At 46.6% G+C, this 25,758-nt stretch overlaps 1 protein-coding gene across 1 annotated transcript in view; it reads left to right on the top strand.

Annotated features, from left to right (window-relative positions):
* Positions 1–6,609, top strand: part of UNC5D (unc-5 netrin receptor D) — a 197,379-nt gene extending 190,770 nt beyond the window's left edge. The window contains exons 14-18 of the mRNA XM_027897376.1: positions 396–623; positions 2,638–2,787; positions 5,396–5,560; positions 5,814–5,992; positions 6,344–6,609. Coding sequence (XP_027753177.1) covers positions 396–623; positions 2,638–2,787; positions 5,396–5,560; positions 5,814–5,992; positions 6,344–6,548 — 927 coding nt within the window. The 3' untranslated portion in view covers positions 6,549–6,609. The remainder of the gene's footprint in view (positions 1–395; positions 624–2,637; positions 2,788–5,395; positions 5,561–5,813; positions 5,993–6,343) is intronic.
* Positions 6,610–25,758: the final 19,149 nt, after the last annotated feature.

Genomic DNA, 25,758 nt, shown 5'->3' with positions numbered 1-25,758 from the left:
TTCAAGGTTTGCTTATTGAACTTTAATCTCCGAGGTAACTTTTTAACTTGACATTGGGGGGGGAAAAAATTATCTGGGAAGTGAAGAGCACTTGAAAAAAAAAGATGCTAAAATTGCTTACACACCATCATTATTATTGTATGCTGTACTCACCGGGTCCTGCACGGTGTATTGCCAGAAATCCTGCTGCTGACTCAGGGCTAAATTGGGAATATTTACTCATACAACTAGTCTACCATCTCCCCTTCCCTGAGTGTGGTTCTCAGGAACACTTTGCACTCCAGTTGAATAAAAACCAAGTAATGCAATGACTCCCTAATTGTCGAGGCCTATTGATTTTTACTTTAATTTTTTTTTTTTTTTTATTCTTTTTAAACCTGGATTTCGTTTTGCAGGAAGTGATGTCTGTGGAAGAGGAAACTACTTCTTGCTACTGCCTGTTGGATCCTTATGCCTGTCACATTCTCTTAAACAGCTTTGGAACTTATGCCCTAATTGGGGAACCCATCTCTGACTGCGCCGCTCGACAGCTGAAAGTCGCCGTTTTTGGCTGCCTGTCTTGCAATTCTCTGGATTACAATCTGAGGGTTTATTGTATGGATAACACCCCTTGTGCATTCCAGGTAAACGCTCTCCCTTTTGCTGCTTGGGGTTTGGTTGTTTTCCCGTAGGACACGAAGGTTCCTCCGTCCTGGGGGACAGTCCCAGAACTCCACCAGAAGTGACAATATTGGGTTGTTTGGTTTTTTTTTTTTTTTTTTAAGCCACTGCTGTGTGACTTGCAGTAAGCCCCCTGATTTCTCTGCAGTGTGGATTTACACTGTGAGAGCTTTAGGGCAGCCAGACTGTCCTGTCGTTCCTTTTGCCAGGCAGATGGAAAACCAAAATCCCTGCTTGACCCAGCACAAATGCAGGGCTGGTGGGCTGAGCTGGAGCCTTGGCCCCTGCAGAGCCCTGGGGGCAGCTGGAGCTCAGTCTGCATCCCCCAGAGAATGGGAGACATTCCCAGCTGGTGCAGAGCCTTTATCACACCCCTGAGCTGTCAGTAGCTCAAGATCTCCTCTCCCAGCTCCAACTGGCTCACCATCTTCTTAAACAAAAGTTAAATTATTGTACATTTCCCCTTAAAAAAAAAAGAGAAAAAAAAAAAAACCACCAATCCCCAGGTGGCAGTTGAAATGAGCAGGGTTTTTGTAATGGTATTCCGGGACAAAGCAGGGAAATTCACTTTTGCAGCCTTAGTAAACTCAGAGGCTTTAACAAGACGGTTTTCTTCGGGGAGCTGAAATGAAGGCAGTTGTGACATGAAAGTTCCCTTCCCTTGCCTGTCTCACAGAATGGAAACACGGCTCTCACTGATGTCTGTGTGCTTCTAATAAAAGCAAAGCCAGCAAAAGGATTGTTAAAGACTTACAATGGCTTTGTAATTATACTCTTTATAACACTTACACAATTAGTGGGTACCAGTATCTTCCTGATGAGTCTGTAGAAAATTATTAGAAGAATAATTACCAGTTTTTCTGCATTCACAGGAGTGAGAGCAGGGTGTTTGTAGATAGTGAGACAGCTGTGTATTTACAGAATGATACAGCCCTTAAAAGCATGTAAATATTAGTGTGAACAGGGAGAATACTGGGGGGGGTTTGGATAAAGAGTCGAGAGTTGGGGTTACCAAGTTCTGTTTGACAGGTAATTCTTTGCAGTGCAGTTCTGCACTTCAGACAGAAATCCAGCACCTTCGAGGGGCTTTGAAAACAGCCGTGAAATAATCTGCTCCCCTCATGGCTGGAAATGAAAAACTGAAGCCTCCCTTCTAATTCTTTGCCTCGTACAAACCCGACCACCAGGAGTTAAAACAAAGCGAACTCCTGGAAAAATTGCTCTCTAATGGGAATCCATTAGTACAGTCTCCGAGAGCTCGAGCAGGCATTGAGTGTTCAGAAGGTCACAATGATTCCAGGAGCTCTCCTGACAATAACTTGGGTACTGGCAAGCACTAAACCCCTTCGATGGACACAGATTTGATATAATTTATGTGGATAAAAAAAAAAAAGGTAATTTGGAGAGACTGCTTGCCAGCTGACTTTTAAAGACTTGAGCAACCTTCCCTTCCTCACTGGTGTTTTTACTGTCACAGCACAGGAATAAACATTGCTTAAGCACAGGCAGGGGTGATTTTTTTTTTTTTTTTTTTACTATTATGCTTTAAATTCACAGAATTACATAAAACTTTAGCTGGGAACAGACCTCTAGAGGACTGTAATACAAACTCCTGCTCCAAGTCTGCCCTCCAGACTGCTCAGGGTCTTGTCCAGTGGCTCTGAAGACGCCCCAGAGAGGAGAAATGAGGCTGAGTTATTTGACCTGATGTGTTCTCTTGGTGTGTGTGTGTGTTTGAGTGCTCTTAAAGCCCTGGGAGAAGTTTCTCAGCAGAGCTGCTCTTGGCTCCAGCTGTGCCTAAACCCAGCCCTTTAACTGGGATGGGGGTGAATAAACACCAGTCCCATCAGCTGCCCCACCAGAGAAACACTCCTGGGGTGTGCTGTGGGTGATCCAGGCCCCTCTGGACAGGTGGATTCTCTTGGGATTTGGGGTTTGTTCCTCATGCTGAACAAATTCTCTGCTCTGCCCTTGCAGGAGGTGGTTTCGGATGAAAGGCTCCAAGGAGGGCAATTACTGGAGGAACCAAAACTCCTGCATTTTAAAGGAAATACCTGCAGTCTCCAGATCTCAGTCCTGGATATCCCTCCCTTCCTCTGGAGGATTAAACCATTTACTGCATGTCAGGTATACTTCTGGCAGTTTTCCCTGGTTAGGTTTGCACTGGGATGGGCAGAACCCAGAGAAGGCCACAGTTCCTTCTGCTTTGGGAAGGTGTGGTTTAAATCTCTTGAGTATGCAACAAAAATGAGTCAGAGTGCCAATATTCCTGTTAAAACTTACCACTCCTGAAGATGTTTCTGACATCTGTTATTCCAGGTTTGGTACAACTCTGAGTATGTGGCTGAAAATGACATTTAAATATTAATCATGAGTCAAAACCACAGCATGCAGATACCAAGAATTAGAACTGAAGAGCAGCAAATTATTTTTTTTTTTCTGCACTCCATTAATTAAAGAGGCTGTTGAAAAGCGGAAAGGGAAAATCAAAACAAAGGAAGGATTTCTAAGGATGTGGGTTACTGGGAATCAGAAGTGATGTGCTGGCACATGGAGTGGGCTGGTCTTAAAATACAGAACTCAATTAGACTATGTAATCTCCCTTTTCCCCAGAAGCAGAGAGACAATTATCTATCATTCAGTATTTTGGCAAAAAAGCTGTTTTAAATGTGTTGCCATGTTCTCCAAAACATGAGTGTAATGGGCTCTGAAACTTATAAACACAGATCCAGAGCCAGATAAAGCCTTACCTCATTAAGGATATAGGGATAATTTATGCTTCAACTTAAGAAATGAAAGAAAGTGAATCATTTTCAGCTGCTCGTGAAGAACAGCTTTTGAGTGTTTTGTTTCTTCTGCTCACTGAACTGCATTTTAAAAGCCAAACCATTCAGTGTTGGGATGCCCCACTACTGCAGCAAACACCTCCCAGGAGTAGGACGTGCCCAAGCAGCAAAAGTCGTGGGAGTTTCCTCTAAATACAACAAATTGAGTCCTGCCTCACACCAGGTTAGGAACACAGCTCCATACTTGGATTAATTTATTGTCTCTGGGTCCCTTGTCCGGGCCTGAAGGATGAATGTGTGTGACAGACTGAAATTCAGCCTCCAAGTGCTGTTTGGAGTCTGATCAGAGCAGGGGCTCAGGGTTCAATTAAAGCCTGTGCAAAACCTCTGCTGCCAGAACGGGCTCTTACTGACCCAGAGGAACATTCCCACTTTATAACTGAGTGGAGTTGGGATGACTTGGCCAGCTCAGGAACACAATAATTGTCTCTGAGAGGAACTGCAGAACCGGCTTTGTGTTTCCCCCTCAGTGCCGTGTGTGGCGACAGCTCTGATTGGGTTGCAGCCTCTTTACAGATAAAAGTCTCTATTTCTGCAGGTGGAGTTCCTTGCAGGGCTCCCCCGGGCTCTCTCCCACGTCCCACACTGTGCAAGCAGCTGCTTGTGCTGCCTGTCAGGAACAGAACCTGGACCTTCCCTGTGCTCCACCAGTGAAACCATTCCAGGGCAGTGGGATGAGGAGCGATTCCTGCTCAGGGTGTGGGGGGATGAATAAATCATGATGTAAATCTGGCTGCAGAGCAGTTAATGGCAGGTGGTAGCAGAATTCCTCCAGACTCTGCGGAGTGTTTGTTTGTCCTGGCCGTGCTGCAGGAGCAGCTGCCGAGCGCTTGGCTCCCTTCCCACCGCGCTCCCGAGGAAACTGGGGGAGCCCCTGCAAACTGGGTGGGTGCTGGAGCAGCCTGGGCAGTGAGCAGCATGCTAAGAAGCCAGGCAGGCACCTTTGGGGGGCTTGAAAGCAGCTGTTGTTCCCCCCACCTTGTGTCCCTGGGAGGATCCGGGCTCTGTCTGGAGCCGTGAGATGATTTACATTCCCCGTCTCTGCTGGGAACTTAATTATAAAGGCAGAATGAAAGTGAAAGCATTTCTGGAATACTTGAACCACTCATCCTTCACCACACGTTGTCCCTCTGTATTGTTTCATGTGATTCCTTTCAGCTGAGTGATTCTTCCACTCGGGATGAAAGCAGAGATGATTACCCTGAAATAAAAAAAAAAAAATCTAATTATGGTTGCTCCACTTGTAACGTTTTACTAATGTTTCCTTTATCACTGTCACTATCTTGCTGCTGCTCCCAGCTCAGGATCCAGCTGGGGCTGGAGATGGGCACAGTTGGGGTGGTTTCAGCTGGAGGAGGGAAGGCTGACAGAGCCAGGGCAGTTCTTGATGGGAAGCTCCATTTTTGGGGGGTTCTGCAGTACAAGGGGATGGCGAGGAGACACAGAGAAGAGTGAGAGCTCTGACCTCGGCCAGGAGGAAGTGAAGTACGATATATTTAAGTTTTAGCTGCATCATCTCCCATCAAATGGGAGCTGAGCTTTCAGTGAAGGTGTTTTATCAGCAGAATGGGCTTTGTGCTGCTGGGAGCTTGAAGGGATGGTCAGCGGAGCAGCAGGGAGGAGCCCTGGCTGGCTTTGCTCGGTGTCCTGTGTCCCTGATGCCATTTCCCATGTCCCTGATGCCATTTCCCACGTCCCTGATACCATGTCCCCATCCCTGATGCCATGTCCCCATCCCTGATGCCATGTCCCTGTCCCTGATGCCATGTCCCTGTCCCTGATGCCATGTCCCTGTCCCTGATGCCATTTCCCCGTCCCTGATGCCATGTCCCCATCCCTGATGCCATGTCCCCATCCCTGATGCCATGTCCCTGTCCCTCCCCTGGCAGGAGGTGCCATTCTCACGCGTGTGGCGTGGCAGTGCCCGGCCCTTGCTCTGTGCCTTCTCCCTGGAGCGCTACAGCCCCGGCACCACCCAGCTCAGCTGCAAGGTCTGCGTGAGGCAGCTCAAGGGCCACGAGCAGGTCCTGCACGTCCAGACCTCCATCCTCGAGGTAAGGGCCGCTCCCACCTTGCTTGGTCGCCTCGCTCGGGGATGGTTTGGGTTGGAGGGACCTTAAAGCCCATCCCGTTCCACAGTTCTGTGATATCCTGATGATGTTCTAGGAGTTCCTCCACAACCCCAAAAAAAAAAACACCCCAACCTCTTAGCTATTTAATTTCTTGCTGGCATAAGCTACAGGAGGAACCTCAGGCCTGGGTTTGGATCCCTCCTCCCAGCTGCTTTGCTCTCCCCTTTCCGTGCAGAGCGAGAGAGAAACCATCACTTTCTTCGCACACGACGACAGCAACTTCCCTGCCCAGGTGGGCCCCAAGGCTTTCAAGATCCCCCTCTCCATCAGGCAGCGGATCTGCGCCACCTTCGACACCCCCAGCGCCAAGGGCAAGGACTGGCAGATGCTGGCACAGAAAAACAGCATCAACAGGTGATGGCAGGCACAGGGAAAGGGGATAACTGGCTGGTGGGGGGCGGTGGTTGTTCACCAGGATTAAAGGGGGTGTTTGGAGTCATTAAGGGACTCAAGTACCAGCTTTTATGTACAAAACAGCTGCTGAGAACAGGGGCTTCCCCCTCTGAAGGGCGGTTCTTTGCTCTGGAGTGGACCTTTGTACACAACAGTGGGGTCTTGGTGAAGTCCAAGACCGTAGGAGGATTTTGGCACCGTTGTCTGCTAAGAAAAAGTTTAAAGTGCTTAAGGGGCTGCCTGTTCTCTCTCAAAAAAAAAAAAAAAAGAATTATAAAAAGAATCCCATGGCCTGTTTGTTGTTCCCTGCAGGAATCTCTCCTACTTTGCCACCCAGAGCAGCCCCTCCGCCGTCATCCTGGACCTGTGGGAAGCCCGGCACCAGCACGACGGGGACCTGGACTCGCTGGCCTGTGCCCTGGAGGAGATCGGGAGGACGCACTCCAAAATCTGCGACATCACAGACACTGAGCTGGAGGAGCCTGACTTCAGCTACAGCCGCCAGAACGGGCTTTAGTCCCTTCCCCCACTGCCCAGCTCTGGGATCTGACAGCGCAGGTTCCCTGGGCAGGGAGGAAAGAAGGGAATTCTGCAGGTGGGGATGGGAACTCCCGTCCCACGGGGCAGTTCTCGGTGGGAGGAGCAGAAGCAGCCCTGCTAAAAAAAAACAAAAACATCTGGTGATAGGGAAAAAACCACGACCTTCTCCTCCCCCCTGTCCTCCCTTGTTTTAAAACTCACCTGGTCAAAAAGTCCAAAACAAAAACGACCCATCTGGCAATCCTGGGGCAGGAAGGAGAGAGACACAGAGCCGTGGAAGGTAAATGTTCTATGACAGTGGATGTTTAGGAACAGTAACACTGATATAATGCCTGGTGATAATCAGCAGATATGATGTTGGATGTTTAGAGCCACTGGAGGTTAACCCTGGTTTAAAGGTTTGGCACTTCAAGAGTGGTTTAAAATCCCATTGGAGAGCATCACGTTGTCACTTTATGTCTGCAACAGGAAAACTGATGATTTGGCCTTATCCTGTTCAGGTGTTTGAGGAATGAGAAGATTCCCCTAATTATTCCATATCATGTGCATTCCAGAGAGTTTCTTTTAAAAATTCGGTCCCTTAATGAATGTACATTTGCTGCAGAGCTTTCCTGCCTGCTCTGCTCCCAAAATTGCAGAACAAAACCCCTCTCTGTGAAATTGGGGTGTTGCACAAGCAAGAGGAGTTTTCTAATTTTCTTGGTTTGCAAACTTTGACTTCTAGTCAAAAACTGTTTCCTTGGGGGTGGATTTAAATAACCAAATAACACATGGGAAATTTCAAGCCCTATTTTAGCAAGTTTACATATATTTATTTCTTTTTTATTATTCCTTCATGTTCTGGGACTAAACTAAGTGAAGGTGAAGTCAATCAGCACAGCTTAATTTTGGTTTCAGACTGAAACAATAAAGCCCAGGTGGTACTGCCAAAAATGGGCTTGGGAATTTTGCAGGATGCAGAGCTGGCTGTGTTACACTTGGTTTAGCCACAAATTGCATTTCCCACCACAATCAGAATCCAGCTGGAGAATTCGCCTTATTTTTTTACCCATTTCATACAAATCTAATTTCTTACGTCGACCGAACCAAAAAGAGCTGTCACTGTGAGTGAGGGGCCTGGTGGAACTGGTGCTGAGCCAAATTTAACCCTTATTTTCACCCCTATCCTTCCTAATTAGCCAAGGTGCTCGTTGGGTCAGTGTGGGCCGCAGGAGCACATTCAGAATAAAGCAGGAACAGAAAGGAGGCTTCAGGAGCTTTATGGAAATGAAAGAAACTCAAAACGGGCATTCTGGGGCTTTTCCCCCCTTGTATTTGGCCCTCCACAATAGGGCAGGTCCAGAGAGCAAATCTCTTTAACAATCTGAAACTGTTCTTTACCCAGGATTCCAGGTCTGGAAAAGTCTGAACAACAACTCTTGACTGGTTCCTGCTGCTCTGGAACCGCAACATGTCACTGCCTTCCCAGCTCAGCAGGCTTGGAATAGTCTGAGACTTAAAAATACTGAGACTTCTGCAAACGTTTTCTGCACTTTAGTGCTTCATGGAGCCTGACAGGCTGGTTGCTGTTTGCAGGGTGGCTGCGAGCAGGTTTGGGGCTGAGACACAAACACCGGCTGATTTTGGCAGCAGGCTGTCACTGCTTTTAGCAGCACACGCTTCTATCTGGCTTTGAATTATATTTCTAGTGACTGCCAGTCCTCCTCCTCCTCCTCAGAAACCTGTTCTTCGTTGGACAAAATGCTAGGAATTAGGAAAAAAAAATAAAAGAAGGAAAACCAAAATAAGGAATGGCACCCAGGGAAAAGTGGTGGAGTTTTGTGAGCTGTTGTTGTCTGGGAAACCAGCTCCAGCCTCTCTTCTCTCCAGCAGGGAGATTGTTCTCAGCTCCTCAGCTCTGCCTGCTCAGCAGCTCTCTGGGCTGGGGTCCTCCAAAAATGCAGGTTCCCAGGATGTCCAGTGTCAAGAGTGAATGGGCTGAAAAAAAAAAAAAAAAGGCAAAAAAAAAAGCAGGATTAGAGGCCAGAACCTAAAAATGTATTCCTTCCCTCTAGTTTATAAATTATTACATTTGGAAAACAATTTTCACCAACTAGAAAGCAAGAGAAATGTAATTTTACACACGTTAGATTCCATCTGGCTGCCCTGAGCCTGATCAGGTGAACCAGCCATTTTGATTTTACATCACACCAAAGAATCTGCTCTAATATATTTTCATCTTCCTAAGCACTCTGCCCAGGTACTTCTGTGCTGTGAGTCATTTAAGACTAATAGTTGCATTCTAAAAATGACTTACAGTTGTGTCAGCACAACGTGCAGCCCCAGCTCTGCCAGCCACAGCACCATAAAGCTCATTTACAGTCTGTGCAACCCTGAACTCCCACAAAAAAATTGTATTGGCCTTTTTTTGTAACAGATGAAAAGATACCAACACAATTCTCTTAAAATACGGGGGGAACTGGGTTTGTTATTATTTTTATCTCTGGCAACAGCTGGTCTCCCCCTCTCTGGGCATCGCTGGCTTTGCCGCAGGGTCAGAGCAGCTTATTCAGCATAAATCACCCAAAGAGGGATCCTGCAGGACTCCAGGGTTTTAACATCACACCACAAGGCCCTTCTTCTCTTTCCCCTTGTGAGTTTTAACACATTCAGCAGCTGAGCAGTCCCATATTTCCCACCACAAAAAAAAATCCAGCTTTGTGTACACAAAGAACTCAGACAGGGGAGGAACCGTGCTGGGTTTCTGCTCATGAGTTCAATCTTTTTTTTTTTTCCAGGCTGTTTCTGCCTGTACAACACAGATTTAAGCAAAGGGGCTGCATTAGTTCTTGGAAGGTAATTAACTGAGTGGAAAAACCAGGAAATTAGATTTCCAAGTCCTTACCAACTGTGAATGATCCCAAGAGTCGTCTTTCTGGCCTTTCTCTGATTTCACTGATCCTCAGGAATTTCTCCACCTGTTTCCCAGCAGCAGAGGTGGTGAGAATAACTCCCCGAGGACCTTTGCCGTGTTAACCCCGCCGAGGGAGGTTTTCTGGGGCTTGTTCATTCCTGGGATGTGGTTTGGTGGAATTACTCCCTCGACACTGCCCTTGTTTCAGCAGAGGCTGGAGGGTTTTCCAGGGCAGCAGCGAAATGGCACCTCGGTCCTTTTCCTGGACAAATAACAGTGGCCTGGTTAAAATGACTTTAAAGGATTCCTGAGCAAACACAGTAACTTAAAAACACACAACACCTGTAGCCACAAACAACACTCAGTATGCTGGCAAACACCACCAATCATTTTCTAGTCAATGCCTTCTCTCTCGTCGCCAATACCAGCAGAAACGGTAGCAAAAAGTCTCCTTTCCAACACAGACAGAAAGAAGTAAATCACTCTAAGATTAAAGACTCACTTAGAGAATTGTTTGGTAGTAACAGTGTCGGCAGTGCAGGAGGCAGAACCCGAGTTCTGCTCGTTGCCACAAGTAAAGGAAAAAAACCTGTCCGTATCCGTGTCCACTGTTCTGTCCAGAGATAATATAAGTGTCTAGGAATTTGCCACTATATTTTTTGTATTAGAGGTGAATAGTACAGATTCTTACTAGTGTTTCTTGTCTGGGGCTCGGGGGGGTCGGGGTGTATTGTAATTTTCAAGCTATTGCAAAAGCTGCTTTAACTGAGCTGTGGAGTTGTCTTGACTGGTTTGTGCTTTAACAAGGGAGCCCGGGTGGGGCAGCTGGAGCTGAGGTCACCTGGGAGCTGTGGGGACAGGGGTCGGTGGGCTGTCCCTGCTGGGTGCTGTGCCCAGCCAGAGCCTCCCCTCGTGTTCAGCAGCCGCTCCCTCCGTCCGCCCCGCTGTGAAATCCCCCGGTCCAGAACTGTCCTTCTGCAGGCCTGGGGAGGTGTCAAACCCCTGTGTTACCCGGTCTCTGTACATAAATCCTGCTGTCCAACCCCCAGAAGGAACGTGCAGCACCCAGGGGAGTTTTAGGGGTGCTCTGCACCCAAGCCTGGCTCGAGCTTTTGTGAAGACACGGATCTCCCAGCCAGGGGGAAAGGGGAATGTTCCCCTCCCAGATCCTGCCTGATGCTCTGGGTTTGCAGCTGAAAACCCCTGGTGCTCCTCCCAACACACTGAAATGAAACCTGGAGCATCAACCCTGTGGTTGATTTGTAGCCGATTCCTTCGGTTTTCCCCCCGGTTTGGGCACTGAAGGTGGAAAGGGGAGGGAGGAATATTTTTAGGTGAAGCTGTAGATTTTTTCTTGCATCCTTTCCACTAAAACCCAGCCCCCATCCCTGAACCTCAGGGAGTTCCCTGGCTGCAGCCCTGAGCAGTGCATACACACACAAATAAATGTTCACTCCTGACATCACAGAATTCGTGACCTGGGAGGTGGAGTTGCCTTCTCCCACCTCTTAATCCAATTCCTCCCACTGTGACTCTGATCCCAGCTGACACCTGGGTCCAAAAACATGAATTGTGCACCTTCTGCTGATTTGGATGAAGTACAGTTGGACTGGTCAGACTCAGAACAACGTTACACACGACAAGAGCTAACACACAACAACAACGAAATTCCCATTGCATCTTCAACTTCCAAAACTTTTGACCAGCCCTTTGGTGAAAAGAGGAGGGGGGGAACTTCAACCTAATCACAACAAAACGTAAATTATTTTTTAAAAAGTGGAAAAAAAAAAAAAGAAAAAAACAAACCCACAAGTATTCCTCTAAGAGAGACCTGTTTTCTCTTCTGCTCCTTTATTTTTGCAATGAAGAGGTTCTGAAAACATTGATTCTGGGCTCATTTGACTGAGCATCCTTCTCTCCCCCGGGTCCAGTGTGTTTAGGACTGAAGGAGAGCAGAGGTTTGAACGCTTTTCTTTAGTATGAAGCTGAAGGAGTAGGGAAGAGAGACAGAACATGAGATCAAAAGCATGGCCTTGGCTTCATACCACACTTTTTCTGTGCCTTGTTCTATCAATGTAAATTCTGAATGTTGTACAGTAAAATACTTGGGAAAGACTCCTTGGAAAAAGGCTGCACTGGCTTCTTTTTTTCAGCACATGTACATATATAAATATATATACATATATATATTTGGTAAGGGCAGCCAGCTGTGTTATATTGTACTGAGAGAGGAACCCTGGGCGGTTTGGGGGTTTTCTGTGGGGTTTGCAGAGCTGTATGGCCCCGGCCTTTTGGAGAGATGTACAGGTGGGAGCTCCTGCATATCAGTTATTTATGAATAAAGAGTCTTTTACTGACATCTTGGAGCACGTTCATTCCTGTGGGAAAACAAGGGGGGGGTCTGAACTGAGCCCTCTGGGAGGCCTTGCTGGGTTTATGCTGGAAAACCCTGCACTGGGCACCTTTTTCCAGAAAAAAAAAAAAAATTAAAATCTACAAGAATAGGACCAGAAGTGAAGTTTAGCCCTGACTGACAGCATGGAAACAGGCCAGGGATATCATCCTGCTCCTGTGCTAGTCTGGACTGCAACCAATCACCTCTACCCTAAAATCTGATTTAAGGCATTTCACTGCATTTATTTATTTACTTGTCTGAGCACAGGTACAACCCCACTCCTGGGCAGGGCACTCACCTTAAGTGGGATATGCAACAAAATGAATTATTAATTAGTCCCTACAGAGCTGAGGTGCCCACGACAAGCATTATAAATCAAGATATCCCTTCAAACACTTCAGAACCTGCATTAAAGTTCTCACCTAGGATCCCAAACACCAGATACTGTAATGGGCACCCTCTGCAACAACCAGCACTGTCATATGAGCTGCCTTTGACATTCACTGCAAAATTATCCCTGATTAATTAATGTTTGCAGGGAAATAACGTCTGTTACTGTAAAGAGTTTTACAGCACTGTGGTTTAAGGAAGAGCCACTCAGAAATTCTCCTGCCAGAAGAAGAAGCTGCTGCCAGGGGGCTGGGCTGGGCTGGGCTGGGCTGGGCTGCTTCAGACCTTCTGAACACACAAAAAAAACCCCACAAAAAAACCCCAAGATAATATTTTCAACACAGACGCAGGACCGAGCCTCACCTGTTGTTAAGAGTATCAGAAATTATTATGTAAAGAGGATTCAATTTTCTAACAGTTCTGAAAGGCTGCATTTAACCAAGTTAGGCTTGAAGTAGAAAAACGTTAACCAGCAATAACTGAAGTGACACCTCTTAAATGAGACCTTGAACAGCAAAGCAGAAAGATGCTGCTCAGCCCCCAGAATTCACACAACAACTGAATTGTTGGAGCATCACAAATGCAAAGTTACATCATCCCTGTAGCAGGAGCAGAGGGGTCTGTGTGTCCCCCACAGCTGGAGCTGGTGCAGAATGAGTGGCTTTGGCTGGTGACAGAGAAAAGGAGGAGAGGAAAAGATCCCCCTCCCTGCATGTGTTTATTTTTTTGTTGTGTTTTAGGGCCATTTGGTTGCTGACTCAAATCCTGTAACCCTTCTGTTGTGACAGGAGGCGACACTGGAGAGAACTCCTGGTTGCAAACACCCCAGACTAATTTAAATCAAACTGAATCAATCCCAATCTGCTCTGCTGGGGGAGTTTGCGCTTTTTTGCATTTTTTTTTTTCCTCTTCTGAGATACTGTTTGGATTGTATGTATTTTATTCCAGTACTTATCACAGCTTCAAGGCTATTTTCCCTTATTTTGCTTTGTTTCTTTGCTCTTTTTCCCCCCACACTAAATAACAGCATCCACTCAGAGAGTCAAACCTTAAATCACAGTCAGAGCCCGAAGTCCTGCGGAAAGCTTTGTTAGAAAAAGCATGCAAATAAATCACAAACTCTTAAAAAAATACCTCCAGAGTTCAAAATCGGCTTTAAAGAGTCCAGTTCCTTACATCAGAAATATTCCAAGGGCTTTGTTTTGAATCATCAGCGGGAGCCCAGACTTGGCTGTGCATGAGGGCTCTCAGCTCCTCATCACACCTGCCAGAGGGTAATTCTGCTGCAGAATTAGGGAGAGGGGCAGCTGAAGAGCAGCTGAAATCAGGGTGAGAGCTGAGAAATTTTCATGGGGGGGGAGAAATAAGAAACAGTGGCTTTGTGGAGGGGTGTAAAAAATCAAACAGCATCTCTTCCTGCAGCCTTTTGGTCTCTCTGTACCCCTGCAGGGAGGGCAGATCGTGCATGCATTGACATTTCTGGGCTGGGATGGTTTTAGAGGCACAAACATCCCGGCAAGAAGAGCCCACCCCAGGTACAGACAGGTACTCCACACCCCTCCAGCCCTGAGCAGGTGAGTCCTGTGCCAAAAACCCCCTGGGACACGCAGGGTGTCGGTATTTCCCTCCCTTTTTAGTGGGATAACCAGCTCGTTAAATCTCCCCGTGAAGGTTATTTTATTACCAAGTGACAGATCTAAAGATTTACAGTCGCCATCCGTCACCTGCCTTCTCCCTCCTGCTTATCCCTTTGTATTTGTTAATGGCCTTTCTCTTGTTATATAATCCTGTCAGGGGTGTTAAAATACCTCTCAGGACTGTTCATTTGGTCTAAATCATCCAGCCTGCCCCGGTGACAGCAGAGTGTTCATGTCAGGGCTGGTGAGGGAAGGAGCCCTGTCCTGTCCGCCAGTAATTGTCACCACATGATAAGAAAGTGTAAGATTTAATAAGGTCATAAAGCAGAATGGCATCAGCTGGTGTCACAGGTATTTTTTTTTCATTAACATCCAGAAAATCTGGATTCAGTGGGACAATAAATTACAGCAATTGAGCAGAAATGACCCGTTTGATTATTCAAGTCTCTCCGGCAGCCCAGGGGGAGCGGCAGGGCTGAGGAGCAACTCTGCCATCCCCACAGCACAGCTCTGCTCTCAGCAGCGCTCAAACCACTGCTCACCAAACTGAGCTCAGCACCCACAATCAGCTCCAAAGCAGTGCAAAAATCAGCCTTTGGTTCAGAATCCAGTGAAAGTGCCATTCCCCTTTGTGGGGGGGACGAACAACACTTCGGAAAGCGGGACCCTCCGTTCCCTCCCCCCCATTTCATGTACAGACAGAGATATTTCCCCTCTCATTACCTGGGGAACATTTGGGTTTGCTGCTCCCACTTGCCCACGGCTAACAATTATTTACTGCTCATTATCACGATCTCCTGTCACACACAGGGAACTGGGGCTGAGTAGGAAATGAGGAACAGAGATCCTGGGCTCCTGGAAACACCCAGAACACGAACATTTAAGGGAAGAAGCAGCAGCACCTTCAGCTTTGGCTCGATTTACAAACTTTCCGAGGAACGACAGTTGTCCCTGAAAGGATTTGTTATGATCAAATTAATTTCTGGGGTTGTTGCAGTGGTGAAACCTCTGCATTTAGCGTTTACAGGGAAAGAACTTCGCAGTTGTGCTTCGCGGAGATTCAATTAAAATCTGACTCGGGGAAAGCTGCTGCGAGTTTTCCCTCCTTGCGTTTTGTCCTTCGCTAATTACTTTTCTTTTTTAATACTCTCAGCCTGGTAATACAGTGCAAACAGCAGCCTCATTAAAGCCCCTGCACCACAGTTCACAGAGATTACAGATGGGTACCAAAAATGGATGCTGCCCTTTAAAAAGTGCATCCTCCCCACCCCGACACTCCTTGAAGAAGAAGTTCCATGTGCCTGTCATTTTTGACTAAACAGGTGAGGAATCCATTATAAAATATCCTAGACAACCATGCCCCATTTTTTTCCCCTCGTGCTGATTGTAATCCCCAGTACCTGGTGCTATTACACATGCAGGGAGGTAATGAGGCAGGCAAAGGTTATTCCTGGGGACAGGCTGGAATGATGAGGGGCTGCCAGTGCAGGAGACTCACCCCAGGCTATCTGAAATTGAAATTTGGGCTTAAATTAATAACTCAACATGAGCCCAGACAGTAATGCTGCCTGTCCCCTGCAGGGCTGAAAATGTCTTTTGACATTAATAAAAAAAAAAATATATAAAAAAAAAAATAAAGGGAGGGGGTGTTACCTGGGCAGAGAGAGAGAGAGAAGCAGTGCACTGGGCTCTGCTGATGCCACAGGAATGTGGGAGGTAGGAAACACATGGAAAAAGGCCCTTCCTTGACTACTTGACAGGCCAAGTGAATACCCAATGAAGGGTAATAAATCCCTCCATCTTTCCCAATACCTGAAGGATTTGTTTTTATCACTAGCAGGGGAAATTGCCTCATTATCTTCATTACTGTAGCAGCACTGGGAACGTTCTGAGGTGTTTTACAGAGCAGTTTAAGAAAAAAAAACAAAAAAACCAACAAGCACATCCCAGGGTCCTTCCCGAGCTTTCCCTCCATCCCTGACCTCTCCAGGAGTGGCACCCAGGCCTGGTAATTCCTGCTGCAAAGGCAAGCAGGGGAAAATTCTGGAGCTGAGAGGTGGCTGCTCTGAGAGTTTCAACACCTCAGCTTAAATTGAACCAAATTTCACTGGGAAAGGGAAAGAGCCCCGTGCAAAATGTCAAACAGGAGCAGAGGTCTTTCAGGAAGCTCAAAGCACAGCAATCAGAGCACAGACCACACTGGTTTTCCCAGCAAGTGCTTAAGTGGAGCCGACTTTTTCACATTTACTTGCCTTGCAAACACTCTGCAATGCTGAAGCTGAAAATCTCACACGGTTTGCGTTTAGTCAGTGGATAAAAAACATGTTTTTTTAAACTGAGAGGAGATTTTAAAGCCATTAACCATATTTTTCTTCCTTTTTTTTTTCTTTTACAAGCCAAAATGCATTTAATGGCAGGCTGCACAGCCCAAGTGATTGTGGGCTGGGATGGGAGGCATTGCTGGCCTGTCCCATTATGCACATTTACACAGCTGGACACATCTGTAGGAGCCACAGGAAGAAAATTCACAGGAACTGGGACTCCAAATAAGTTATTTCTATTCCCAGTTCAGTTGCAGAAATTATGAGTGACCTGAGAGACTTTCTTCCAAAAGAAGGAACATTTTCCTACACCACGAAAATTTAACAAGCCAAGACAGTTATTTTACCTCACACATCATGTGTATATAAAAGCCTGACTACACACCCCTCCTTCCCTGCAAAGCTTCAGTTAGGTTAAATGCATTTATTCCTTCACAACTTTTCTGCTCGTCACCCATTGAGCTAAGAAATACCAGAAAAGCAAAAAAAAAAAAAAAAAAAAAAAAAAAAAAAAAAAAAAAAAAAAAAAAAAAAAAAAAAAAAAAAAAAAAAAAAAAAAAAAAAAATTCAAAAAAATGGTTTTTATGGACACATCTCCTCCCGCTCCCACTCTGTGCTCTGCCTTTAATTCCACAGGGTGTGGGTTCTGAAACCTGGTCCTGTTGTCACGAGTGGCCCCTGTGCTGAACTCTGCCTTGTCAGGACAGCTTTATCAGCCATAAATATTGCAAGGAGAACCAAAGACTGCTTATGAAAGATTGATTCCTCACAGTTCACTGACCCTTCCTCCGAGGCCTTTTATTCAAATTAAGAGTAAACCCATCCTAGAAATCCCAGCATTAATTGTTAATATTACAGGCTACTGAAACACGGGGTCCTCAAGGAGCAGAGATCCAGGGCTGGCTTAAAGTGATACATCCCAGCAGAAATGAAAGGCAATCAGCAGAGTTTAAACATGCTGATTCTCACATTCAGAACCAAACTGAGAGCCTTCAATGGACCTTTCATTAAATCAGGCAGGTCGAGTGCCTCTGGTCAGAGTTGGGTGCAATCAGTGAGAGGTTTGGGGGAGCGCTCAGTTCCTTCACATCTACCCACCCCACTGAGGAGCTTGTCCCACTCCCACAAGGAAAAGCAACATAAACCACGTTGAGGCATTATTTTTATTTTTTTTCCCCTTTCCCAAAGTAACAAGTGGTTGACACCCATTTAAATATTCAACAGTGCGAGTGTTCTGCCGTTTTGTCTCATCGCTGTTGGCAACGCTGTGGAAACGCCGGCTCGGTTCACCTCGGATTTCCCAGCAGAAATAACACGAGTCTGGTGTGAACTGAACGTTTGTGATAAGCAAAACCCCCTCCTGCCGCTCAGGAGCTGAAACCTGGGCACAGGCAGAGCACACAGCCCCTCCTGTTCCCAAAGGGCTGGTGCTTTCCAGGCCCCTCTGCAGGGACCAAAAGCTTCGTGGCTTCCCCAGCAGGGACTGGTGATGCTGAATCAGGCACGGAGGGGACATGGGGGGAGTGGAGAGGACACGAGTGAGGAGCTGCCAAGAAGACACAATAAATTCACTTTTCTGACACGGGACCAGGCTTGTCATTAAATGTCAGCTGCTGGATTAACAGCTGGAGGGGAACAAATCTCTGCTTCAACCTTTGGGCTCTTAGCAGTAGTTAGCAAAAAAAATCCTCCCCCAGAAAGGCTCCCTGTAAATGGCAAACTCCTTCTGCTCAGGTTTTGGGGCTGAGCTGACAGAGGACTCACAGATAATCACACACTGCTGGTTCCCCACAGCACCTCTGCTAACAGAGCTGGAAATAATCACTTTGCATCCTGACAAGCACGAGCCAGAATAATGGAGTGTGTCAGCAGCACCCAGCTCGTGGAGCTGAGCTCGGGCAGCACACCAGGCACTCCTCACTCAGGCATCAAGCACCCAAATCCAAACCTTGCCCCAGTCAGTCCTGGACTTTAAACTGAGAAAATCAAAATAAGCAAATTCACAGCTGATGAGGCCAACTGAAGGGCCAAAGGAAGTGAACACGCCACACCAGGGATTTCAGAGATGCCATCTCCTCCCCTGCCCCTAAATTCGGGTAGAAGTTTTGCCTGAGGCTCAGCTGGGTCCCTTCTGTCCTTGTGCCTTCCCTGTCCTTGTGTTTTCCCCTCCAGGTGAGCCAGAGAACAGCCCAGCAACACGTCCAGCTCTGCAGAGCCCCCCCATCCCCAGAGCAGAGCGAGCCCTGCCCGAGGCGATGCTGCTCAACACGCACAAAATGCCACGAGAATTAATATGAACTTCCTTCCCCCCCCCCACCAAAACAAGGCAGCCCATTGAAATTCAACATCCATTTTAGTGAAGCACTCTGATGCTGGGTGACCTTTGAGTGACATTTGCTTTGCCTCTGTGCACCAGGAGGGACCAACCCACCCTTTAACAAGTCCATAACCCAGCCCTGGCCCTGGCAGGGAATGAGAACGACTGCTGGGATGAGTGGAATTCTCAGGAAGGCTCCTCAAATCAAAGCACTGAACAGAGAAGGGAGGGGCAAAACCACAAATTTACTGATCATTTGTTTCTGCACGAGCATAATTCCAGCCTGGGAGAGGCCCTGCATCATGGTGTCATTGGTAACAAATAAAAGCAAGAATTGTTTAGCACAGTTGACAAAACAAACAAACAGTCCCAGCTTTGTATATTTAATATATTTAACCTGTATTTATTCTACTTCCAAATGAGTCTTAGTGCCAACAAGCAAGTGATTCCTCCTGCTTAAAACGGGAAGTGAAAGACAAGAGAGAGGTAGAGCAAACCCCTGGACAGCCATGCCTGAGACAGGAGAGTATCCAGAACTTCTGTAAATCATAAAAAGGGGTTGCTATTTGGATGAGTTCTGCGGGATTCTTGACTTCAAAAAAAATAAAAATAAAATAAAGATAATGAGAACATTAAACCTTTGTAGCAAGCTCTCACAGTCTGGGTTTCGAAAACACTTCTGTAAATAGAATTATCTGCTTCAGAGACATTAAACCCACCAGCGGAATCTCTTACATTTCCACATTGTGAACATCTGACCTCCAACACTGGGAAATAATGAAAAATTAATGGATCCAGATGTGCCAATCCTGCCAATGGCAGATGTTCATTTTACACACCATTTAGAAATCCCCAGTGCATTTGAGCACACGATGATAAAACTACTAAATAACAGGGAGGAATGGAACAGTGCTGTGGAGTGACATCTGCACCTTCCCAGCACAGGAAAATGCAGAGATGGGGGTGCAAGAGACCCCACCAAGAACAGGTCACCCCTGTGGCAGCAGCTTTAATTCAGGGACTTCTTCCAGGACAACCAGGAGCTGCCACTGTCAGGGTTGTTCCCAACAGCTTCATCCAAGTCATTCCTAAAGGTTCCAGCATGAACCAAGAAGTCACAAATAAACTTGAAGACACAAAACACGCTCAGAACTCACCCCTCCACTAGATATTTGCCCAGCTGAGTCTATTCCTCTGCCATTAACTACCTGCAATCTTTTTTTTCTCCTCTTGCTACTGGAGATTATGGGGGGTTTTTTTGTGGAGATTATTTTTAACTCTACTCTGCCTGTCCAACCTGGCCCTTCCCTCCTAATGAGAATCAGATAAATCTGCCCCTTGTCAGCTGAGCCTGCCATGCCCAGAGAAGAGTTTTACTACATCATAAACACACAGAATGCCCCAGTATTTAGGGGAGATCTCTCTGTCATCAAGGTTCTGCACACAATCCCTGAGCAGAAAAGCTCTGGGACAGCTGCTGTGTTGAGTGTCCAGTGGTCGCTCTTTGCCCTGGGATTCCCAACCCCCTTTCCCTGTGGATCTGCAGCCCCCAGCTCTCCTCCCCTCTGGAAGCTCTGACTCTGCAGAGGAGCATCTGTTTGTGTGATGCTGAACAATTTGTTCCATTACGTTCTGAAAGCCTTTGACTAAGGGGCTTATTTATGCTCCGTGCTTTGGTAATGACTCTGATGAACAAACTCCAGGAGCAGGGAGAGAAAATGGAAGCTGATGGTGTTTGAACATCATTTCAGTGCTGACTGCACAAAGCTCAGCCTTTCAGCAGCAATTCTGCCTCCCTGCCTTTGATTTTGCAAACAGTTGACAAAGGCACAGTTCTATTGACCAGGCAGATTCGATTAAAATGCCGTATTAAAATGTTCCCCAGGGCTCTCAGTTAGACTGTCCTTCACCTATGGGGTTTCAGATGGTACAGATCCATCTTGGTAGCTGAAACACAGGCCAATTCCCTGCTGTCTCTGGGTCACTATCCATCTTGTCTCTCCTGGTGACCGGTTCCAAGGGATTTGAAGAAAGAAGTTCTCAAATCACCTCTCAGCTGCTGCTGCAGAGGAACACACACAGCAGAGCCCAGAGAGCACAGGGGAGTTTCTCCTCAGCCCAGCAGAGATGATGGTTGTCTCCCAGAGTGAGAAACAGGAGGAGCAAAGGGGAATAAACCAAATCTGAGCTCAGTGGTTCGAGAGGGAACGAAACTCCTGAGAGCCACCCGTGCCCTTCGGAGCTCCAAGGGCAGGTTCCAGGGGCAGTGCCTCGTCCTGCTGGGTGTGACTTCCCTCCTCTGTTGAACAGAGCACACAGTAAATATCTCAGAGCGAGGACAGAGAGCCAGGACTGCAGTGCAGGCACAACCACCTCGTCCAAGGTCACGCATTTCGCCCGGGGCAGAGCAGGGACCGGGATGACAAGAGGCTCCCTGGTGCCTTCTCCTGTTAGAAGTGGAAGCACAGACCTGAGGAGACAGGAGAACAAGCAGAGAGAGCCTGAGTTACCCACCCCCAGGGGGAGAGGGGATTGCAGGGACAGTGGCCTGGGTTGCCCTGGGAAGGCTCATCCCTCCTGTGCAGGGCTGTGCTGCTCACTCAGCACTCAGCAGGTCTTCACTGGACATTAACTGCAGAGACTTATTTACCCAGTTTATGGGCAATAACACCGTGATTTATCCATCCTCAAACGACAAAAAAAAAAAAGGAGTCCAATTTCTCATCTGAGATCAGAAGAGAAATGGAGAAGGGGCAAATCCTTTGAGCATAAACAGATTGCACTATTTATATATGGAAATGTTTTCTGCATCTATAAACTTACCATGCCCAAGTACTTTAATTAATTGCAGGGGTTGCTATGGTAACACTCCTAACTCAATTATAGCTCTACAAAGAGGTGCAGTGCTCTCCTGACAGAGAAGCAGGTAACTCTTGCTGAGACTGAAGAGACTCACTCCCACCAAATACCAAAGGAGTTGCTGGTCCAGGCTGGGCACTAGAGAAGACTCCAAAGCCTCACAAAGACCTCATTCCTTCCCTGCATTTCAGCAACCCATCTGCACCACAACCAGCGTTCTGCCTCCAGATGTTTCAAAAGCAAATGCACGTTCCCTATTTGTGCCAGGGCACTGAATGGTCAACAGAGAAGGAAAGACAGGAGAAAGGAAGGAAGAAATGACATTTCCTCTTAGCATTATCACCTGAAATCTGTGGACTGGTAACCTTTCCCTCCATTATGAAGAGTCCCCCTGCCTCGTGAACAGGGCTCTGTTCCCTCCATCCCTCACTCCTCTGGAGTCTTTTCCAGGGGTTCACTCACACGACAAAAGGGACACTGCCTGTCCAGCTCACGTGTCTGTCACCCCTTGTCCTAGATGGGCTTTCAGTCACCGTGCCAAGATACTCCCCTGCCCCTCCACAGCCCCTGTCACTTGTATTGAGTGTCCTTTTCTCCCACTTCAGATTAAATGCCTTGTTAGACACTTCTAAAGGTGTCCTTAGTGAGGCACAGTGGTATTTCCTACCCTCTCTGCCCCCATCCTTCAAGGTCACAGGCAGAGGCTTCAGCTTTTTTCTTAAAGGTTAAATGCAAGTTCCAGAAGAGGAGCTTGAACTTTGGAGAGCTAAAGCAGAAAAAAAACCAACCCCCCAGAGAACACAATATTGTTATGTGAGAGGCAGTGAATGGGAGGGATAAACCAGCAGCTGGAGGAGCTGGACAGAAAACAGCAGCTCCCTTCCTGAGCAACAAACAACTTCATCTGTCTCTGCAAACCAACTGCTACTTTTTCAAGCCTTTTCCCCAGCCTGCCCTGCTCTGAAGAACATCCCTGCCTGCAGAGCAGGAACTTGCCAGAGGCCTTTTTACTTCAGCAAAGCCCCCCACCAGCTGTGCCTGCGCTCCCTGAAGGATACACAATGTTAACTCTTCAGAGATGGCATTTTCCAGCCTGTCAGGCAAATAGATGCTTACTCAGAGTCGGGAGCGTTCAGAGGTCGAACAAATTTTCGCTCTGCTCCGCAACAGGAGCTTTCCATCACCAGCTCCCGCTCGGCTTCCTGCACCCCTGTTGTTCTCTGGGGGCTGAGATTCTCCCAGTTCAAAGCCTCCTACTCTCTAGGAGAGATTTGGACTTTGGGGGTGTTTTTTTTTATTCTCTCCTTTTTTGTTTCCCGTGCCCATCATTTTTCGCCCCGGCCCTTCCAATTTGCCAAGTTCACAGCGGATCACTGCATAATTCACAGGGTTTAAACCACACACACACACACACATGCTGGAATTCAGGCTCAGGGATGTTGTACCTCTGCTGGCCTTTCAGTTATTCAACCAAAAAAACTGTCACAGCGCAGCTTACCCGTGCAACAACCTCAGAAATCACTCTGGAGCATCGATCCTGCACCGCGATCACCCACAGCAATTCGCCCAAATTTGCCCCTTTTGCATCAATTCCACCTTTGAGAGTGTTTGTTCTTTGTTGCTCACCACCTCGTTGCAGCGAGGGGATGTGATTTTTGCCTTGGCAGGGCTTGTGGAAGCCGGGGCTGTTTTATTAAACTGTGTGAGATCTCTCCTTGCCAGCAAATTGGTGGCCACGTCAGGGCCACCAGTGAAAAGAGCTGTGAGCACTGGGATCTTTCCATGTATCTTTTTATATCTATTTATATGTGTAAATATCAAAACTCCAAACAGATAAAACCCCCAGACCAAGCTGCTCACAGGAACAACGAGAAAGTTCCACCTTTGCACCACTTTAAGGAAAGAAAAGAAAAACTGACCTTGCTTCGAGGCACAAATCGACCCCTAACGGATTAGGATTTTTCCTGCGAGCAGGTCTTAATTAAAAAGTGCACAAAATCACTTTGCAACATAATTGTTAGTGGTAGCCACTATTGGAGAGGTTATTAAATTAAAGCACTACCAACTCAATAGTGCCATATGGCCATTCCCACGCCACTAAAGAAATAATTTTTACACATCCAGAGCTTTTAAGTCGATTTTACAGTAAATTGTTGCACTCGGGACAAGGCCCACGTGAGTGCCCTGCCCATCCACTCCCCGTGGAAAGTGGTGTTGTCAGAACAGTCCACTCAGGGGGGTCAGACCATCCAAATCAGCTCTGCTTTACCGGCACACAATTTACCCCAGGTCACTGCTGCAGGGGCTCAGAGGGATTCCCTGGAAGCATGCACAAAATTTCAGGAAGCATTGAACCACCTTTCATATTTCACCAGGAAAAGCAAGTACAAGGGTACTGAGAATCCAGCAGATGCCACAAAAAAATTTAAAAAAAAAAAATAAAAATAAAAAAAAAGGTCACACAGGAAGTCGAGATCACGGAATTATCCCCCTTCCATCTCCATCTCAGCCCTGGTTTTTTTTCATATGAAAAGAAAAAGTCTGTGGAAACTTGAAGCTTAATACTTAAAAGGTAGACGCTCATCTACATCAACACCATCGCCCTTAGAGCATCAATCTTTGAGTATAAACCTCTGTGTGAACCTAACACTTGATCCCATGCTTTGATTTAGTAAAGAATTATATGCACAGCATCATCTGCGGATTTACATGGGTTCTGTAAAGGGATTTTCAGCAAAGCCAGTGAATAGCTCTGCAGAAATTGTCTCAGCTCAGGTAGAACAAAGGCACGTGTTGGTTGGATCCTGTAACAAATGCTAATAACCCAGACAGCGCTGCCCTGGCTGAGCTGACCTTATTACACACCAGCAGCTCATCTATAATGCATTTAACTCAAGTTCTTCCTGTTCTAATGAATTAACTGCACTCCAGTGGACTGCCACTGAGAACTTGTTTGGGAAAATAGCTCCAATAAAAATCACATCAATAATAACACCTCCAAACCATTTAGCAGTTGGGAAATGCTTTAACAGTGATTTTTCTCCCCCCACCCCCCCTTCTCTTGTCAGAAGGTCTTCAGAGGACAAAAACATCCCCTGATCATCTTTTGCAAATTGAGTGCAGTGCTTTTCTTAAAAAATAGAAAACCCCCAAGAAATAAATAAGAAAAATTAGGCCCACAACAGGATGCAATTTATTCTTCAGGCTCAGAATTTGATGTCCTTACACCACTTAATTACTCCACAGGAGTAAATTCGCTTTAACAGCTGCTGACAACAGATGACATTTGCATCACAATTTCTTCCAAAACTTTTGAGAGGCACTCAGCTTTCTTGAAGGTAATGCTAAGCTGGTATTTAGATGATACTGTCTAAAATGATGGCACTGCCTAATTGTTTTCATGAGATCACCCAGTGAGATCCTAATGCATTATTTATACCCCTGGATGGGCAAACCGTGCTGCTAAGTGCAGGATGAATATATAACCACAATGTTCCTTGTCCTGGGTAAACTGTGAAGATCTCAAGTGAAGAAAGCACTTGCAGCATATGCTTAATCTTAAAAACCACATTTTAAACCTCGCTGAAGCCAGCCTTGCTTCTGTAAATGTTATTTATCACCCACCATGCAGGGGGCAGGTTGTCCCAGGGCACTCCGAGCTGGGGTGTCATTCTGTGCTGCCCAGGACAAAAATCATCACTGGCAACTGAGAAGAACCAAACCTGTGCATAAACCAGGGGAGGGAAGAGCAACTGGTGGGTAAACTTGGCAAGGACAGGCCCGGATTTCATAGTTATTCCTCGTCTCACACCCACCCCAAAGCTGGGTGATTACAGGAACAGATGTAGAGCTCTAGAAAGCCAATGAATCAATGCACAGTTAAATTACACAACCCGTAAAAAAATAAAAAAAAAAAAAAATCAATGGGACTGCAAGATGTAACACCAGGATATAAAAATCCTGCAAACAATAAATAAAGCAGAGCCATATTTAGGGGGCTGTCTGGCTATTGCTCTGAAGCAGAGCTTGGCCACGTTGTTTGCACCTCAGCAAATTACTATCAGAAAATAAAGGCCCACGGTGTCGCTGTCCAGATCTCCCATTTTCCCCTTAAATGCCAAATATCTCCAAATTTACAGCAATTTCCTTTCTGCGCCTCGGAGTTTCTGAATGCAGCACAACAACCATTTCCATCAGGAGCAGTGCTGGAGGGACAGGATATCTCTGGCAATCAAATCAGACCATCCCACTCAAAAGGTGCCCAGACTTCCAGGGGTAACCATCTCAAATCCTTCAGAGCTGCTGTTTTCCATCCTGCTTTTCCCTTGCCCCCCTATTTCTCTTTTTGCGAGACAAAGGAAGAGAAAAGAGAAGC

The sequence above is a fragment of the Empidonax traillii genome, unplaced genomic scaffold (assembly GCF_003031625.1).
Source record: "Empidonax traillii isolate 1590-97213 ecotype Southwest subspecies unplaced genomic scaffold, ASM303162v1 scaffold540:size480560, whole genome shotgun sequence".
Classification (NCBI taxonomy): Eukaryota; Metazoa; Chordata; class Aves; order Passeriformes; family Tyrannidae; genus Empidonax; species Empidonax traillii.
This window is presented reverse-complemented; position numbering and strand designations above follow the sequence as displayed.